This window comes from Rhagoletis zephyria, unplaced genomic scaffold (assembly GCF_001687245.7).
Source record: "Rhagoletis zephyria isolate East Lansing unplaced genomic scaffold, Rhagoletis_zephyria_1.1 Rzeph_scaffold_02752, whole genome shotgun sequence".
Classification (NCBI taxonomy): Eukaryota; Metazoa; Arthropoda; class Insecta; order Diptera; family Tephritidae; genus Rhagoletis; species Rhagoletis zephyria.
The window spans coordinates 1-19,571 of record NW_016159836.1 but is presented as its reverse complement, the minus strand read 5'-3'; the positions used below and the strand labels follow the sequence as shown (position 1 = coordinate 19,571).

Genomic DNA, 19,571 nt, shown 5'->3' with positions numbered 1-19,571 from the left:
ACCTTGTGAAAGCGACTTAACAGCCTTGAAGTGAGAGAAATATGCATAAATATTTATGCAAAATAGAAGTGTGTGTTTTTACGATTTCTTCTTAAAACTCGCAGAATATTGCAATAAGCTAAATATCTAAAAAAAATTGTTGTTGGCCAAAGAAAGTCCAACATTCCTACCATAGGCGATTCTCAACACAGATAAACAAAAAAAAAAAAGATTTTTGCAAATAATAAAACGCGCGCAATTTCAAACAAATAAGCAATTTTTCTAAAATTTATTTATGCAAAAAGTGCAAGGACCTCATTAATTCGTTCGACAATAACAAATTGAATTCCAAAGCTACTAAATAATAACGAAATAAATTATCGCATGCAATGAAAAGCAAAGGCGTAATTGGTGCAGCCATAAAAATTAATTTAGGCAAATACAAATGTACATACATTCATACGAATATATGTATTTATGTATGTATGTATGTATGTAGATATGCTTATTTATGTATGTTTTTGCGAATGTTGAAGTAAACCATTCGACTCGGTCAAAAACGTATGAAAGCGTGGCGCCATAACTTTCGAGCTCGCCTTACATTCCTGCCCGCACCTAATTAGATGACCAGGATGCCAAATAAATTAAAATTTTTCTAATTTATTTGCAAATTCAAACTGACGCAATNGCTTTCGAGCTCGCCTTACATTCCTGCCCGCACCTAATTAGATGACCAGGATGCCATATAAATAAATTAAAATTTTTCTAATTTATTTGCAAATTCAAACTGACGCAATCATTTGTTTTTAAGCTATAATTTCATTAATAAAATGAAAAAAAAACAAACAAAGTAGAGTAAAGGCGTAGAACCAGTAGCTTGCAAGTAAATACATGCATACATTAGGGTGGTCCAAAAATTCATGTAAAATAGTAAAGACGAAATTTTTATGCTCTCACCTCTGCTAGGATTGTTCTATATCGAAAAAAGTATACCCCTATTTTTTTTTATTTTGAACTCAAAAAATATTTAGAGGTCGCTCAAAGCGCTCAAAGTTTTCCATGTATTTTGTATTAAATAATATAATAAAATAATTGAATATTGTTATTGGAAGTCTCCTGAAGAGAACCAGAGTTTTCTGATCGAAAAATATTGATTTTCAAGAATTCCATACCATTTCCACGAAAAGTTTTTTTTTTCCCATACAAAATACATGGAAAAGTTTTTTGATTTCAAAGTGAAATAAATAGGGGTATACTATTTTTGATATAGAACAATCCTAGGGGGTGAGAGCATTAAAATTCCGCCTTTTTTGGACCACCCTAATGTACATTCTCACCTTCCAGAACTTCAACGCCAAGCACTGAAGTCAGCAGCAGCACATTCTGTTGCTGCCAGAAATTTTTAGAATGGGCGTTCAAGAACAAAACGAATTTTTGCATAAATAATACAAGAAGATAAATGTACGTATTTATGTGAATATGTATGCGAAAGAGATTCTATGAAATATTGCATCAACAGAGTGATCAGTTATCGCCAACATTATTTGTGAGTATTAAGTAAACACGAAAAACTGTGGCCACACTTCGGCGGCTTCCCATGAGGCTGGCGCGCATCCGGTTCGTTGTTATTATGCTCCAGAAACAAACAAAAAAAAACAATAACATCATTTTGGCAACACCAAAACAAAAGAGCTGAAAATCCCGGTCATCTCATATTTATATAAACTACAGCCAGTCAACAAACTTTAAAGTGGCAATCCTTTACTAGTAAATAAATAATACTTAATGATAGGAAAGAAAAGTAATTTGCATTTTGCTCCCTGAGGTGATTTGTGTTTGCAGCGCTTTTGCTATACTCACTGCTTATTTTTATACCATTCATGGGCATGAACTGGTATTATAACTTTGGTCCGATGTCTATCTTCTTCTTCTTCGTATTTGTAGCCGCCTCAGCGATTTTTGGTTTCCCTTCTGGGCCAACCGACGCCAATTGGAAATGCCTAGTGAAGTCAAGTACTTCTCCACTTGGTCTTTCGAAAGGCAGTGGGGGCCTCCCTCTTCCTCTGCTACCACCAGCGGGTTCCGAGTTGAATACTTTCAGAGCTGAAGCGTCGTAGTCAGCGAAACCGCTGTATTTTAATTCGCTGCACTACGTCTATGTCGTTGTAAAGCTCATACAGCTCATTATTAAATCGACTGCAGTAATCGCCATCGCCAACACGTAAAGGTCTGTAAATCTTCCGCAAAATCTTTCTCTCGAACACACCGATGTTTGTAAGTACCAGAATAAGAAGAGTTAGACCCATGAAAATGTAAATTTATACGATCCGAACGTCGAGCTGAGCCGTTCCAGTCTCTCAGTGTTGATTTTTTGTTTGTTATTTTTCTATTAAAAATTTTTTATTGAGCTTGAGACCGTTTATATTGGGAAAAATTGCTGTGGAAAACAACAATAGTTTATAAATGGTAGAAGCTATAGCTGCTATTTCGGACCTCATCACATCTCCGCATCAGACTTCTTCACTGGGATTCGAAACCACAACCCCAGCTACCAAAGCCAGTGGTCTACACACAGTGTGCTAATTTCACCTTATAAACTGTTGTTGCTTCTTCCACTTTTTCCATATGCCAACAGAACCACATCCAAGGGCAGTTATTCTGCAGCTATTTAGATTTGATCATGTGGTTATTGTGGTTGTTGTCTATGCAAATACCGGCCAAGCTTTAACCAAAAGAAATTCATACTTATATGGAAAAAAGTGGAAAAATCCGTCACAAAAAAAAAAAATCTCAAAAATCAACGGGATCTTTTAACCGTTTGAAACTTGCATACCCAAAAATGTACTAAATATTATGATTAAAATTTTGAAATTTTGATGAAAATTTTTTGAATTGTCCTAAGTTTTGTTTAAAGCTGGAAACTGCAATTTATATGATTTTCGACGGTATTTTTATAGAAAAATTACAAAAAAATGTTGCGCGAAAAACATTGCGAATATTTAAAAAACACCAACTCGTGGTCATTTTTTTGAGTCACTCCATGTATGCTGTGAATATAAAAAATTTTCAAATGTAGTAATCTGTGGAAGTAAAATTAACTGCTGTTCATGAAAGGTATGAAAGCCGAAGACAGCGCTGCTCTTACTTGTTTTGTCTTTGTTTTGGAATTCCCAGTTCCTAATACATTTCTGTCAAAGTGACGTTTTTCGAACTTCTTTCTTCACAGCTTTTTATTTATTTATTTTTTTCTTTTCTTGTTCACAAGTATAATTTTGTGCTTCGTATACATTAGGTGTGTCCTTATGTTTTTCCTTTTGTATTTTAATTCGGGTAATGGTAATGGCATCCATAGTTTAGGTTGAAGTAGGACCAGTGTGCTACTTGAGAAGTGTCGTTTAAAGGACGAAAAATAAATTTAGTAAGTTAGAAAATGAAACTAAATTTAATTCGAACAAAGAGTTTTCAGCACATTTTTGTCGCTCCCTCAGTGAGACAGAGTGGGAAAAGAACGTGCGAAATTACCAACAAAAAGTGTCTGGACACAAGCGGTGAATCCGCCTTCAACAGACTACGGTTTAGACTCCTAGAAAAGGCTATCTGTAACCTGAACAAAGTGCTGAACAATCCCGAAAAAATCCTCACAAGTCTCGAAAACTCAATCAATGGGTTATTTCTGCTCAAAAAACATCAATTTGTATTTTATGTATTTTTTCCATGGAAAATTACGAGAGTAACTTTAAAAACAGTTTTCTAAACTTTCCAACAAGTAAAGGCAACCCTAATATTAGTCAGCTCAATGCTTGTGAATAATCAATTATACTATTTTTTCTCTTGCTTTTTTGGAACTTTGGAATTTTGTTATTATTGCTCGAATCTTTTAGTATTAACTTTTGTGCTGTTATTTTATCTAATCCGAGCTCATATCTTTTCTTCCACACTTCAACAGCAAAATGTTTTTAAATACCATAAATTGTTACGTGACACTAGACGTGCCCCCAAGCCTAGCCGTTGCTTTCGCCGCTCTTGTTTTTTTTTTTTTGCAAAAATTATGTACGAACTGGCGCCACTTCAAATATTTGCATGTTTTGAACTTTGTGTCTTTTAACAGTCAGTAAATTACCTGTTTGCTATGTATGTATATATGTACATACATATATGTATGCGACAAATGATTTTCCATGATTGGTATTCCAAATACATTCTGTCAAAGGGAAAATACACAAAAAATGTCTATGACATAAAAACTAAGCTCAGTGCAAGCTTTATTATCGAGCGCTTTGTACAATTCTCGTCGTGCTTATGAAACAATAGTTGAATACTTTCTTCAAAAGCTAAGAAGATATGAACGACGGCTTGCTTAACAAGAAGAAATTGGAGGAGAAGCTCGGCCAAACACTAACATCTGTTTAAGCGCCGCCAAAACGATATTAGAAATAAAAAGTAAATTCCGTTGATTGAATAAATTGCCTTGAAATATTTCGGTATAGAACATTAACCCACTAGTTTGGAACGGTCGTGACGCAAATTTTACTGGCCCACTTGAAGAACCAATTTATTTGAAGTACTTGAGAATATCACGATTTTTCATTTTTTTTTTTTATCAGAACCACTTGATTGTAACGTACCAGCTACAGCGTGTTACCAAAGAAGACAAGCTTAGAGATTTTAGAGGTGATTGGTATATAGAACATTTAGCGCTAACTTGCCATGTTTTGCTTTTAGTTTCAATTGTTGTAAACTACATTTATGCCGGATTTTCACTGGGCATTAAATGACAAAAAAAAATATATGAAAAGTTTAGACATTAAAACCCGTTATCATTACGTTAAAAGTAGAAGTAATTAAGTAGAAAACTGTTCGTCCCCTTTTCTTTTCGATGCCTAGTGGAAATTTGGTATTATGGATACTTATCGCACTTTAAACAATAAAGAGACTTAATTCAAGATTTTAATTTTGTGGGAAAACGTAATAAAAGTTTGATCAGTCAATCACATTTCTACGCAATTTTTGGGGAGTTCAGTTATCTGTTGAACCAATCATTTTACCCTTATCTAGCTTATCAATTGTATGATAAAATCTCCGCAAACGTAAATCTTGAATTAATACTCCTTATTTTTAAACTTGCAGTACACGTATATATATATATTTTTTTTTGTTAAACATTTTCAAACTTTATTAAGATTATTTTTTCCACAAGAATTACAAAAGTAAAACACTGTCATTGTCTGAGGAACTCCAACTCGATTTCAATTGCTATCATCAAACACATTTATCAAATAAACTACGACGTGTTCGAATAAAGGAGAAGAGTAGCAATAAATAATGCTCAGCATTTGCATTTCTGTAAACAGTTTGACGCATGAAAAAAGTCTGTGAAATTAATCGCCATAAAAGTAAAATCACTGGCGCCAACACATATCAGACGAGTTGAATTGATTTCACATTCGCAACGCTCTCTTAAGAATATTAATTAAAAGGGGCCAAAATAATAAAACAATAATTCACAAAAAATTATCAGCCAACAACAACATTCACAAAAGTATTTGTCAAAATTTGCATTTTAATTAGAATGTGAAATCCTGGTATACATTCCATTAACTACAACGTAGTCCATATTCATCTTCTTATTATTATTATTATTCTTCTTCTTCCTCTTCTACTTCTTGATTGGCGCTGCAACCGCTTAAGCGATTCGGGCCGAGCACGCCAGTCGTTGCTCTTCCGTGCCCACTAACGCCATTAGGAAACGCCAAGTGAAGCCAAGTCCTTCTCCACCTGGTCTTTCCAAAATAGAGGAGGCCTCAAAAAAACAAAAAAAAAAAATTATAGTTTTTCAGTTCGCATTATAAAATTTATTATATTTTAGGGCTTATGGAAAAATATTTAGATTTAGGACAGCTGGACCGTTTTGAAAATACAAACCTCAAAAAAACGAGTTGTTTATAAAAAAACTTGTTTAAAAAAAAAAATTTTTTTTTGTTAAAATCACATCTGATGATGTGTAGGAGAGTTTAAGTTTTAAAGGTCATCTGCATAAAAAACTTGACAATTTTTATCAACGCATTCGAAATATATAATGAGATTTTTGAAGATATTTTCAAATCAAAATGTCCAGCTCACGCAAATCTTAATATTTGAATATAATACATTTTATAATCCCGTTGGAAACAGCAACTTTTTTTATGGTGATGCACCCTAATGTATATAAGTATGCAAGTAACTTAGAATCAAAGTGAAAATTAACGAACTTCGTTATATGATCATTAAAATTAGTCGTGATTATTGTTGATCGTGAAATTCTCTCCCAACCATCTACGATGCCAGCGCCCTTTTGTGTTTGACCCAATGCTGTGCCATTAAAAATTTATCTATTTTTTTCTTTGGTGCGCAATTAGAAGTTAGGTAATAAAATTAATGGAAACAATTAAAATTGCTGGAAAGTCCACTTATGCACAGTTAAAATCGATTAAAAAAAGGAATAAATACTTTAATTTCAACGAAAATCGTAAAAAATGCACTCAAATTAATTCGTTGCATTGCTGGCGCTTGCGTCAAGAAATGAACTAATTAAATTTAAATGAACACAAATTTCTTAATTCAATTTAATGTATCTGTTTGTCGCCAAATTTTGACGATTTTCAAAACGACTTTTTACAACCCAAGTGCCTAATCGCATCATATGTATGTGGACCCTATCCCAAATCGAATCGTATGCCGCAAATCGGCTATCGTTAACACGTTCGATTTGTGGATTGAGTCTAATTAAAAGGCAGCTATAAAATAAAGCCTAATGTTTACGTATATGATTCAATAAATAATTTGCAAACAAAAAATTCCAAACAATTTCGCACTTATTAAAAGAACGTAAGTATCCGGTTTTGAATAATTCAGCGAAGGTGTCAACTTTTCGATACGAAGTCAAATTTTTAATTTCGATGCTTTTACACGTTTCGATTGGTGCAAAAAAAAAGAGATCACCCTCAAAAGTGCAATAGCCCCAGTTAATTCCAGTGTATACTTATTAATCACGTGTCACCCGATTATCCAGTAGTCGGATGCCAGTTACTTACGCATTGCGGAACAAAACATTTCATTGAGTTTTTTAACCCAGAGCAGAAAAGGCTGTTGGCCGATGTTGTAAACAAAAATATTTTTTGCCTTTTTATGTCGTAATGTCACGTTCATGAGTTCAGTTATGACAGGTGTTGTTTATAATAATAACAGTACATAAGTCAATTAAAAAGTCATAAACATTTTTAAAACTACCAAAGTGTCAAATACCCATTGCTTTTAGGGCCGAAAATGCAAATGCACGTGAATATCAAAAACTCTCGTACATGTAATGTATCTACATATGTGTGTCCATTAGAGTGGTTTAAAAATGCATGTGAAAAAGTAAAGTCGGAATTTTAATGCCGACCCCCCCTAGGATTGTTTTATACCGAAAAAAATATACCCCTATTATTATTATTTTTTTTTTATCAAAAAAAAATTGGGGAGTGCTCAAAGCGCTCAAAGTTTTCCATGTATTTTATGGGGAAAAAACAACCTTTCGTAGAAATGGTGTAGAATTCTTGTAAATCAATATTTTTCGATTGGAAAACTGTGATTCTCTTCAGGAGACTTCCAATAATAATACCCAATTCTTTCTTTAACACTTTGTTATGGTAACTATATGTTATAGGTCCGCCGAAACCCCCAGAATATGCAATGAGGGACCAATAAAAAAATCTTTAGTATTAAAAAATGGTTACATAAACAATTGGATATTAATACTGTTTAGTATTTTTGGACCACTCTAATTCCATACATACAGTGGTCACCACATAATTGGGGAGACAACTTCTTTAGAAGTTTCGATCATTAATTTTTTTCTTTATTTATTTAAATTTTTTTTTAATTTAGTCCATACTACAGCGAAAACCATATGCTAACTTCAGGTTTTAAACCTTGTACAACAAAAAGTGAAATGATTTTTGAAAACAGTCTTGCTCGACTTTACTAAGAGGATGTTTCATTTCCTAGAAGCAACAAGAAAGTGAAGCAAAGTGTGTCTCGGCGAGCCCTCGCTAATTTGGACCACTGACATACATACATAGATAATGTTCTACAATCTCGATTTCCTTTATATCACTGCTGTTACGACAGAAATCATTTAACGTCCCATCAAGCAGTGGCTTGTGAAAACCCCTATTACACGTCGAAGCAGTGGTCGAATCAGTCGGAAAAGTGTTTTAGATCCTTTATCTAACTTGCATGCTCTTTGAATACTCTTTTAATAGCGCTGCCACAGCATCAGAGATGTACTCCAAAAATCTGCCCTTGCGCTTTGAGCTCTTCGCGCTGTTGCTGAATGGAGTGTCGCTGGAGTTTGTGGTTTGGTTGGTTGTGCTTCATCTTATTACGACTTCCTGCTCGTTGAGGTAAGCCCAGAGGTCAAAGATCGTCCGCCGTAGCAATGGCCCATGATGTGGTAAGTCCACAGTTAGTCCTCGATGCGGCCCGATGTCGAAAGGAAGCCGTTCAATCGTGAAAGAAATTCTGGATCCGGAAACTAAGCTCTTGCTAGTAAACTACTTATTACCTTGAAGTATAACTTAAAGACAACAGTGTAAGTAATGCAGGTTCAAAACTAGTTCCTCTTCTCATTCTCGCCTAGAGGGAATCCTTGTTCGGCTAAAGTTTCTGAGAAAGTACCTAAATATCATCCTGCAAGATCTACCTTAATTGTGTAGCAAGGTTTCTAGGGATTTTGTCGGCGTTGAGGGTAAAAACCATTTATTCACCAGCCACGCCACCCTCAGAACCTTGGCTAGCTTATTTCTTATTGTTGTCTTATTCACGACTACTATAATGCCGTACAAAGAAATGAGACGTACAACCACTGTGGAGATCTTAAACAATGTAGAGATTCAGGTCCCATTAAATACTATAAACTTCCTAAAGTGCTTTCTCCCAGTTTCTGGTTGCAGTGTAGGCTTGGAACTCGCCAGGTAAAACAAAGTTCTAAATCCAAAGTTAAAGTGCTGCAGTTCACGCTGAACTTGTTCAATACGGATCATTCAGGTGGTAGCAAGAGACGAAAGAAGCCTCCGCCGTAATAGAAATACTCGATGGAGAAGGCCTCGTTTCACTTGGTTGTCATCTCGTAACATCCGAATATCACCTCTATGAAGAAAGAAATATGCTGTGGGTGAAAGATTACAACACACTGTTATCTCTACTTCGAAACGTTGCGACACGTGAGACGACAACTGCGCGACTGAATAACGGACAACTAGCCATTCTACGAAGCGCCAAATAGAGCGGCACTCAACAAGCCTCAAAGCGATAACATCGTCGAGGGTGGCCAGATACACCCTACCACCGTTGGGTGTGTTACAACCCGAAAAACCTGAGACCGGAAGCATTAAGAACTGGCCCGCTTCTTGGGCCCCAGGCTTGACGAATCAGAGGATTAAGGAGATTATATACATGGGGGGTTTAATATGCTCCTACAAAACAACGAAAACTTTGTTCAACATTTAGTGTTCTAATATTAGCTTTCTTTTCTTTAAAAAATAAACAACATGTTATATGGCCGTTACTACCAGGGTTGCTTCCACCTCTAAAAAAAATACTGAGTTGAGTGTTCTTTTGTGAGTGGAGAAACAATTCAATGAACTCACAGCAATGTTAATCGATATTTTTATCGACTCAATTAAAATGGCACTATTTGTTCTTTCACACTGGCAGCGCTGCCATTTGTAAACCCATAACAACAGCTGATCAGCGGCGTCCATTAATTTTTTTCGGCCGATAAAAAACACCGACTTTTCTTGTATTCGCGCTTTTTTGTTGAATTTTTCTGATTAAAAGTGTGTATTGGCGTGCCAAAATTTCTCAAAATGAAGGACTTAAAACTAAAGGCCATGTACAACAACGTGATATCGCAAGCCATTTCGGAGTCTGGCCGTTTTTTGTTTGCCGGCAATCGCTTTGGCGATATTTTTGTCCAAGAGTACGTGAGTAAAAGATTTTATAGTTTCTTAATTACTACATTTTCATTTATATCTGCAGCCTCCATGACCTAGAAAAAAGTGATGCTCCTCGGTCCAAGGTACGTGTTTTCCCACAGCCTGCCCAAACGGAGATTAACAGCCTTTGTTGCCATCGTGATTTCCTTATCGTGGGTGCCATTGGCATCATATATGGCCTAAGCTGGAACGAAGAAAAACGGGAACTGAGCACTATCCGCAAATGGGAGGTTAAAATTCCGCTCGACGTAGATGCCGTTGAGGTACCCGATGTAAATTTTCTGTGGCTACGCGCAGAAACAGACACACTATATGCCGGTTGCGGCGACAATGTAATTTATCAAATAAATTTGGAAAATGGCAGCATTGTAAGGGACTACCGTGGTCACACTGACTATATACATGGTGTAGCAGGCAGCGAAAAAGGGCGCATCTTTTCCGCTTCCGAAGATGGAACGGTACGATTTTGGAGTGAACAACAGAAAGAGGCAATCGGCAAATTAGCACCAAGTGAAAATGCTCAATTAATGCGGCCAGAGTATGGGAAATGGATAGGCGCAGTTGCGACAAATGAAGATTGGTTAATTTGTGGAGGCGGACCAAAGTTTTCCATATGGCATTTGGGCACAATGGAATGCATGCGCGATTTCACTTTTCCAGGTAAGGTGCACGTTTGTGATTTCGTAGAGGAAAATCTATTTGTGGCTGGTGAGCATAGCCATGCACAGTTTTATGCGATGAATGGTGATATACATGCCAATGTACCATTGGAACACACAGCAGCCTACTCAGTGGTGTGGCAGCTGGAGCCAATAAAATTCATGTCCATTGCAGGCTACAGCAACAAATTGCATATATTAAATGATTTTCGCTTCTTAGATAGTAAAATTGAATTATACGGAAATACAGAGTAATATTAAACCGCTCATGAGAATAATTCAAATTTTATTTATTAGCCTACTTCAAAAAAGGAGAAGGTTATCAATTCTTCGAAATATATTTGTTTTTATGTATTGTCACCGCATAACATTGGATCACATTAACCGATTTCTATGATTGTGTCTTTTGAGGAAAGGTGTTCGGGATCTAAATCCGATCATTGTATCACGAAGAAATCAACTATAATCTAAAATTCTTATATGAGAATGGAAGCAGGTTTTGTTTTTTGCTTAAAAATTACTTGTACATATTAATATCTACATATATTTATCATCAGCTTTTTTAAAACGATGGTAGTGTTGAAACCTCTTTGTTTTCACAGGNAAGAATAATTCAAATTTTATTTATTAACCGACTTCAAAAAAGAAGAAGGGTATCAGTTCTTCGAAATATATATATATATATATGTATGTCACCGCATAACCTTGGATCACATTAACCGATTTCTATGATAGTGTCTTTTTTTTTAAGGAAAGGTGTAGGGTTTAGATCCGATCATTGGATTACGAAGAAACCAACTATAATCTAAAATTCTTATATGAGAATGGAACTAGGTTTTGTTTTTTGCTTAAAAATTATTTGTACATATTAATATCTACATATATTTATCTTCAGCTTTTTTAAAACGATGGTAGTGTTGAAACCTCTTTGTTTTCACAGGCGTTTTTAGTAATGAACATTAGCTGAATCTCGTCCTTTTTCACATTATCAACGAACTTGCAATCGCCAAACATCAACTCATCACTGTTTATTTGAAGAAAATATAATTAAGTATTAATTTAAGTACTTTAGCTGACAGTATGATTTTTCTACCTCCTCGAGGCGAAATTGCCTAACATTGTTACGAATTTTTGTGAAATTAGTTTCTCATCAGCTCGAATTTTCGATCTTCCCGAATTACTAAACATAAGAAAGAAGTCGTCTCCATGAACCGTACCTACAAAAAAGTAGTTTTTAATGAAACCTTAGTATCAATAAATAATGTATGTATTTGTTTTCAACATACCCATTTTTACGTCCCTACGATGTGATAATGCCTGTCCTATGCCCTCATCAGCAGGGTTGTCGTACACATAAGCGTAGATGGGACTACGTCCGCGTGCGCGCTGCAAGCGTATTGCTTGCTCCACTCCGTTTCTGAAGAGCACGTCCGTATACATACGCTGCACATGTGAGTACGTGTCAATGGAGAATTCTTTATCACCTAAATAGCGACGTTTTAACGCAACAGAATAGTCATCCATTTGCTCTACACTCTTCATAGTGTCCTTATAAAATAAATTGTATGGCGCCAAGTCATACCAACGGTCGTTAAAAACTTCGATCAGCTCCTCCCTACGCGGTGAGCGTTTTAACAACTCTGCAGCATTGTAACCACCATCCTGTGCTGCATAGGACACTAGCCAAGGCAGTTGTGCGAAATTGCCCGATTCAACTATATCCCGCGGGAAACGCGTTAGAAACGCATCCTTGACTGCTCCGTCTTCTATGCTCGGCCCAAATGTGGTAAACGGATTATAGCCGAAGACCAAAAATTGTTTGACGCCACGCACAATCGCCGTTGCTGGCTTACGTTGTAAACATTCTTTAATTGATTGTGAACTACTTACATCTGGACAATTGAGATTTTTGGCCAATTCAAATGCACGTTCGCGAGTCTTATGGCTAATCGCCCACGGATTAAATGCAACACCACTAAAAGAGGCAGCCACGCGCGCATATTCTGTTAGATTGCGATTAGCCAAAATATGCAAATGCACAGCCACACCGCCTGAAGAGAAACCCAATAACATAATGCGCTCTGGATCACCACCAAAGCAAGCAATATTCGCCTTAATCCACTGCAGCGCCAAACGTTGGTCTTTCATGCCAAAATTACCCGAAATAACAGTGTCTTCCGTGCTGAGAAATCCAAGCGGACCAAGACGATAGCCCATTTTAACCACTATTACGCGACCGTTACGCATAAAATGCTCATGACCATTTGCGCGCACTGAACCAAACATAAAAGCGCCGCCGTGTATAAGCACAAGGACTGGAAGAGAAGCTTGTGTGCAGCCAACCTCGACTAGCAACTTTGGTTTGTAAACATTCACAGTGAGACAATCCTCAATGCCATGCAGCTTATCTACGCCAGCTTTGTACTGATCCCATTGCATGCACTCGATGGGTTCACGTGTCGCATCGAACGTGTCTGACCAATTTCCCGAGTATGGCCTTGGTGATTCGAATCGCAATGGGCCAAGTGGTGGTTCTGCATATGGAATCGATTCATAACTGTAAAAGTAATCGTTGTCTCGGCCACGTATTCTGCCATTAGGTAAATCAACAATTAATGCATTATCAAACTCATTTGTATTGGCTCCAGATATTTCAGAGAACAAAGCGTAAATTAAAACCGTTATGTAGAAAGGAAAAAATTGGAAATGCATTCTGACGCGTGGTCAATAATTGACTGACTACGAAATGTTTTAAGCTTCAAATTAATTAGCTGGATTTGTATGTAAGTATGTATAACATTTGTACATTTATAGAATTTGCATAGTTGCATATGTATTTGTGTAAATATTTTGTATTTATTTTCGTTTTCTAAAGAAAGTGACTGAGCGCAGCAAGAAAATACTCTATATATTTTTTGCTTCTATATGCCAAATCTACCTAATATACCTAATTAATCCTATTTTTTTGTATGTTAGTATATAGCCTAAGGATTAGTAAACACCAAACTGTAGTAAAATAGTAAAGTCATCGATACTTTTGATTTCACTTTCAAGCTAAAACTTTCGCCTCGTACATATGTATGTATTATCATATATATAGTATGTACTAATCGTATTTGCTAATTTAATACTAGGTTCACATATAAGTAGATTATCCTCATTTTCGAGCTTAACATCCTAATCTGTAATTATAACAAGAGATTAGCCATATAAAATTCGTCCCTTGTTAATCTGTAATTATAAAATAATCTCAGATTTAACCGATAACTTTTCGGTGCCCATCCTAGTTTTATCGATTGTTTTTGCGAAAAAGAGGAGAAATACCAAATGTAAAAGTAAACAAAAATGTACGCTAGCAAGTAAAATAGGTTTGCAAAGGTATTTTTAATAAAATTTTAAGTTAAAATATATTTATATTGCTTATTATAGCAGAAAAACGTGATCACGGTGGCACAGAGAAGCAACATAACTTTTCCTTGAGATGTGAGAATAACAAGCACAACAAATTTGACGGCTAATAATCTGAGATTTGCCTGTGTAAACGGGGTGATTAAAAAACGAGCTTTGATTGAGATAATATTGATATGTGAACATAGTTTAACAAACAATGCACAGCATCTTATCTCAACATAGACTCTGACCTTTCCAAACATTTGCTGAATGTATGTACATTAGAGTGGCCCAATTTTTGTATAGGAAAAAAAATCATCCCAGAAAATGGGGCACTCCCTTAGTTTTTTCCTTTTGATATTTGTGATGTCTATACTAACTTTCAGTTTTCTACTGCAACCAATACAGGGTGCTCAATAACCTTGAAATGCGTTACTGGATAGCTGTGAAACTGGTAAAAATATTGGTGATTTTTATAAAAAGCTACTGTTGCCATGACAATTGAAGCTTGTGATATTTTAATAGATAATTTAAATTTGAAATGTTCTTAGGTTAAATAACCAATTATTTAATTAATATATGTACACAATACTTCCAGAGTAAAATATGAGCATCATGAGCAACCTCTAAATGGATACTTAGAAACTTAAGGTTTGGTACCAGTACCCCCAAACCCTGTCTGGGGATTTTTTTTTTTTTGGACCACTCTAATGTATGTACATACATATGTATTGTGTATAAAAGCATATGTACATGTTTCCATGTATTTACATATATATAAGCAAAAATACATAAAGCTTTGCATAAAATCAAGCTTTCATTTATAAAATATGTGTATAAAATATGTATGTTATGTATGTATGTACATACATATTTGCATTGTGATTAATTTAGAGTCTCGCCTTCCTCGCATATTAATATTAAATCATCATTGGCTCCTTTCATGAATGTTCATATTTAGTAAAGAAAAATATTCAATTAAAATACTATAATCGCTTGATGGTCTTATCTAAACGGGACAACCAAAACTCATATCTCAAACTATAATAAATTCTTGATATTAAACCTCTAAATGTAAGAGAAGTTATAGCTTGATTACAAAAAAAAACAACTATCGTAAATTATTTTGAGCGCAATCAAACTAGATAAGCACCTGGTGGTTTCATAATCTCAAAAAAAAAAAAAAATCATAAAAAGTCTAAATTAAATATACAAATTGCCACTGACAATCACCATTAGGTGCGTTGCATTTTTGGCGTTCAAAAAATAAAACAAATTCCGTTTGAAATTTATTACGAATATTATTTTAGAGTATTTAAGTAGTAAATACAATAAATATTTATTTGTATTTGCATCTTTTACATTACTAATATACATATTTTTTTTTTTTTGTGTATAAGTGTTACTTAAAAAATGCAATCGGAAAAATATCATTTAATATACGCGAAACGTTTCTATCAGCATTTTTTTCGGAAGATGCATACTGCAAAAGGCAAATCAACATGCCTGCTTAAATTTGCAAATAAAATTGCCTTTATAGTTTGAAAAGCGTTTTTCATCGAAAAAATTTATTTGCTTTTCAATTGGTAACAATTTTTTAACATAGATAAACATGATTAACAGCAATGCAAAGCATTTTCATCAGTATAGCACGAATCTGAAAAAATTGGCACAAAATATTCATAATATCTTTTATTAAAATGAGTTGAACTCGCGTACAATAGAATCGCGGCTAGTCTAATTCAAAAATCACCCACAATATAACCCCCCACTCTGTATGTACATATGTATGAATTTACCTACATACAGCAATGCTCATGAAAATAGCAGCGCAACGTATTGACAAGTTTTGTCAATCTAATTTCCTTTTTTTTTAATTTTAATATGTTTATAAAAACTCAACAAGTCCCAACAAAACGGTATACAACCTTTTTTATCAGAATGTTAAAAAAACTTTTAAGTATGCAATTTTATAGTTCATTAAAATTTAGTATATAATATAGTGCAAGTTTGAGGTGGTTGAAAATTCGCGTTGATTTTTTGAATTTTTTTAGTTTGACGGTGTTGCGCCTTTTCTTCAATATAAAAGTGACATAAAGACATAATTTTATATTGAAGAAAATTCCTTGATCGGCAGCAAAAATAGTAATTCAAAAACCCTAGCCACTTGAAACTTGCACTTTGTTATACAAAAATGCATTTTGGAGAGAAATTTATAATTTTTGTAGAAAGTTTGAAATTGTGAATGTATGTTTATAAAAAAAAAAACTTAACTAAAAAAACTTGTTAATACGCCGCGCTGCTATTTTTGTTAACACTGCTTTTTGAATAAGTATGAATTAAAATTTGTCCACTTAATGTTGGGCTTTCCCTATTATAATCCGTATTTAATGGTGCTTCACATTCTAAACATTTACAGCCAAATTCATAAAAAATAAAAAGGACTTTAACCCGCTTTGTAAATCGTAAATTTGTATGAAAATGTCACTTTATAGAGCTATTTAAACCTATTTTACTTTTTATGAATACGGCCATTAATGTGTGCGCTATGTGATTTTAAAGTTTACCTGTTCCTAATAAAATTAAATATTAAATATTAAAGCATGCGCAAGTAAAATTAACACTATACTCGATCTCTAAGATAAATAATTTTACTTCAAATTTTTTAACGTCTAGTTTATTCCTCCGGTGTCCAAAGTAAATGTTTATGCTCTAGACTCTTCAGCAGTCAATGCTTTTGTGTTGTTTTGTTAACATACAATGTGCATATTAACAATAATATGACATTTTAAACTTAAATTCTAAAGGGTTTCCCACTAACAATATCAATAAGTACATTTACTTACATACACTTTTTATATATGTACAGTGGGATTAGGGCAAATAGGTTTAAAAAATACATTTGAACTTTGCCCGCGTTATCTCCATTTGCATAATTTATAGAAATTCAATGCGGTTGCAACGAACATCATACGACGTTTAAATACAATTATGGCTATATACATACATACGTTCCCAAATAAAAGAATAAAAAATCTCGTAATTGTTCGGTCTATCGCAAGTGCATGTGCATGCAAACGCATTTGAATTACTTTGACTTTGAATCCGTTTTCGACTCTGACCCATACGACGAAGCTTTGCTGATTTTAGACATATTGATCGACTTAATCATAAGCATGTAAACTGCGAGCATGGAAGGAAAAATAGAATTTAAACCAATATGCCAAAGCAATACATCAATCGTTGTTACTTACTCGTCAAAAGTACGCCGAGAGCAATTGAAAGCCCAATCCAATTTTGCGAAAGAAACGAAGACACTAGATAGTAGAGTATTAGTGATATCGAGAATATAGCCCAACAAGCAAAGTTCAGCAGACTACATGTGCGATATTTGAAAACAGTAACTGGCACCTCTTTAATGCCAGAGGTTTCACAGAAATTGCCTGTTGTAAGGAAGCTGTCGACAAGGCGATCCTTTTCGCGGTACAAGTTATGTAGCCATTCGGCAGCTGCTGTCTCGTCTTCAGGCACACTCTCGAGTGGAATACGACGTGCAAACATGTGGCCTTCCACCGGCAGTCCATTTAGTAATGTGGAAATAGTCGGCGAATTCTGTATAAAGATGAGATATTAAGGAGTTTATTGCATTAATTCATTTATGTTAACTGCCTGCATATCTATCTATTGCAACATTATGCACGCACCTTGGCATCCCTCTTGAAAGCCAGAGTAGTATCATAAATAGCTACACAGCGACCACGCATGGTCGGTAAGCTGGTAGTGAAGCCCTTCGTACGTGGTACCAGGTGGTGCTTTAACACAGGCAAACCACGTTCCTGCGCAAACTTAACAGAGGCTTCGTGTTTCTTCGGCGTGAATCGCGTACCCTCAGCATTCAGCAACAGCCATACTGGATCTGGATAATCGAATATCTCTTTAAGCTGGCGTGCAATTATCTCGCTATCCTTGTCGAATGAACGTTCCAAAAACACAAATTCAGCAAACTTCCATGCCCAACCCATCACTGGCACATATGAAATGACTTTCTTGGCATATGCCTTGCAATTACCCAAGCAGCCAACTTTGTCGGCAAACATCCAGCCACACAGCCAATCGATTTCATAGGAATGATTCTGAATTATCATTACATGTTCCTTGCCACAGAGCTTCTCCAAGTCATTCGGATCCATGTACAAATGTAAATTACTATTCGCATACCATTCAGCGACAAAGATCAATTCTGAAATATAAAACGCATGCGTTATGTTAAATGTTAAAAACATATATGTATGTATGTACATATGTACACTTGTGGTCAGCTGATTAGGCTTAGTTAAGTGACATTTGGACCCGTTGTGGCTTTTTTCTGTTGTTTATTTAATGTTTATAATTTTTTTATAAAAGTCCATAACCAGCACCACATAAATCGACATTTCAAACTTCGTGGAAAAATTATAAAAATTCAAGCTAAACATTTTAAGTTTTTATTCAGAATTTTTAGAAAATTTTTAGGTATGTAGTTTTATAGCCCCTTAAATTTTAGTAGGTTAAAGCGCAATTTTCAAGACGACAGAAAATCTAGTTGGTTTTTAATAATTATTTTGACCGACGGTATTGTGCATTTTCTTCCATATAAAGCAAAAAAAAAAAAAGAAAAAAAATCAACGCAATTTTCTAGCGTCTTGAAATTTGCACTTTAATTAACCTACTAAAATTTAAATGGCTAAAATTAAAAACAAAACAAAAATAGGCAAAACTGATCAAAGTGTTACTTAACTTAATCAGCCGACCACAAGGGTATGTTATTATACCTAGTACAGGAACTTACGTGAATACAGCGAGTAGCAGAGGTAATACATGATGTGTCTGAAGAGCTTTGTATTGAAGGGTTTCAATGCCACATACAATATCAATTGCACCAGATTAATTATCAAACCAGACACAAAAAATGTCACCGCGATGCCCAAATGCACAAGCGTTAGCTTTTTAAGTTCCACCAAAGAGATCATGATTGACGTAATTTGTTCTTAATTCTTCGACTTGAACTTTGAATTCATGTAAAAAAAACTGTAAAAACAAAAGCCAGACGTTTGTTGTTGAGGCTAATAACCGATAAGAATTCAAAAATTACATTGATAAAAATATTCTAGGGTTTATACATACATATATATGCACATATACGTAATACATACATGCATACGTAATACATAATTGAGTATGTATGTATGTATGTACATACATATGTATGTATATCAGTCTCTAATCGAAACTTGATTTAGTTTTAATTTTTCATCTAAAATGCGTTGATTGCATAAAATGAAAACAAACCCTGGAGCACGGAGCACTAACATTTTCCAGCCTTACCCCAGAGCTTAATGGTATTATTATCAATCAATCAAATTACGGCCAGCTCACTTATTCTATTTTATCTTTTTTATTCTATTTCTGGCATCACCGACGATTTGTGCACTACCGATCGCTGCAAATGAACATGAAAGACTAAAATTTTCTCCAAACAGGTATCAGT

At 34.9% G+C, this 19,571-nt stretch overlaps 3 protein-coding genes across 10 annotated transcripts; 1 reads left to right on the top strand and 2 right to left on the bottom strand.

The window, feature by feature from the left end:
• The first annotated feature begins 9,731 nt into the window (after nucleotides 1–9,731).
• Nucleotides 9,732–10,932, top strand: thoc6 (THO complex subunit 6). Its single transcript, XM_017622310.1, has 2 exons — nucleotides 9,732–9,979; nucleotides 10,039–10,932. Exons 1-2 carry the CDS (start codon nucleotides 9,867–9,869, stop codon nucleotides 10,907–10,909), a joined length of 984 nt encoding a protein of 327 aa, XP_017477799.1. The 5' UTR covers nucleotides 9,732–9,866; the 3' UTR covers nucleotides 10,910–10,932.
• Nucleotides 10,933–10,943: 11 nt separating this feature from the next.
• LOC108367636 (esterase-5B-like) lies at nucleotides 10,944–13,382 on the bottom strand. Of its 2 annotated transcripts, XM_017622301.1 has the most exons (4): nucleotides 11,941–13,382; nucleotides 11,748–11,871; nucleotides 11,579–11,678; nucleotides 10,944–11,240 (listed from the first exon to the last, which is right to left on the bottom strand). In XM_017622301.1, the coding sequence occupies exons 1-4, from the start codon at nucleotides 13,364–13,366 to the stop codon at nucleotides 11,217–11,219; spliced, it is 1,674 nt and encodes a 557-aa protein (XP_017477790.1). In that variant the 5' UTR covers nucleotides 13,367–13,382; the 3' UTR covers nucleotides 10,944–11,216. The 2 variants fall into 2 exon arrangements, with proteins under 2 accessions (XP_017477790.1, XP_017477789.1); XM_017622300.1 differs by lacking the exon at nucleotides 10,944–11,240 and having other exon boundaries at nucleotides 11,374–11,678.
• Nucleotides 13,383–15,910: 2,528 nt separating this feature from the next.
• On the bottom strand, nucleotides 15,911–19,553 carry LOC108367637 (1-acyl-sn-glycerol-3-phosphate acyltransferase gamma-like). 7 transcript variants are annotated; one of them, XM_017622306.1, is made up of 5 exons: nucleotides 19,369–19,553; nucleotides 18,873–19,111; nucleotides 17,749–18,284; nucleotides 17,299–17,656; nucleotides 15,911–17,227 (listed from the first exon to the last, which is right to left on the bottom strand). In XM_017622306.1, the coding sequence occupies exons 2-5, from the start codon at nucleotides 19,051–19,053 to the stop codon at nucleotides 17,133–17,135; spliced, it is 1,170 nt and encodes a 389-aa protein (XP_017477795.1). In that variant the 5' UTR covers nucleotides 19,054–19,111; nucleotides 19,369–19,553; the 3' UTR covers nucleotides 15,911–17,132. The 7 variants fall into 7 exon arrangements, with proteins under 7 accessions (XP_017477795.1, XP_017477793.1, XP_017477792.1 ...); XM_017622304.1 differs by having other exon boundaries at nucleotides 19,373–19,553; XM_017622303.1 differs by having other exon boundaries at nucleotides 19,394–19,553.
• Between the last annotated feature and the right edge of the window lie 18 nt (nucleotides 19,554–19,571).

Bases quoted from the DNA above. Each gene is read 5' to 3' on its own strand.
- LOC108367637 (XM_017622306.1), bottom strand. From the start codon at position 19,053: ATGATCTCTTTGGTGGAACTTAAAAAGCTAACGCTTGTGCATTTGGGC. The intron at 18,285-18,872 runs GTAAGTTCCTGT...TTTATATTTCAG, and splicing joins CTGCTACTCGCTGTATTCAC to AATTGATCTTTGTCGCTGAA. The intron at 17,228-17,298 runs GTAAGTAACAAC...CCATGCTCGCAG, and splicing joins TCTCGGCGTACTTTTGACGA to TTTACATGCTTATGATTAAG.
- LOC108367636 (XM_017622301.1), bottom strand. From the start codon at position 13,366: ATGCATTTCCAATTTTTTCCTTTCTACATAACGGTTTTAATTTACGCT. The intron at 11,679-11,747 runs GTAGAAAAATCA...TCAAATAAACAG, and splicing joins GGCAATTTCGCCTCGAGGAG to TGATGAGTTGATGTTTGGCG. The intron at 11,241-11,578 runs GTTTCAACACTA...GAAAACAAAGAG, and splicing joins ACGCCTGTGAAAACAAAGAG to GTTTCAACACTACCATCGTT.
- thoc6 (XM_017622310.1), top strand. From the start codon at position 9,867: ATGAAGGACTTAAAACTAAAGGCCATGTACAACAACGTGATATCGCAA. The intron at 9,980-10,038 runs GTACGTGAGTAA...TTATATCTGCAG, and splicing joins GGCGATATTTTTGTCCAAGA to CCTCCATGACCTAGAAAAAA.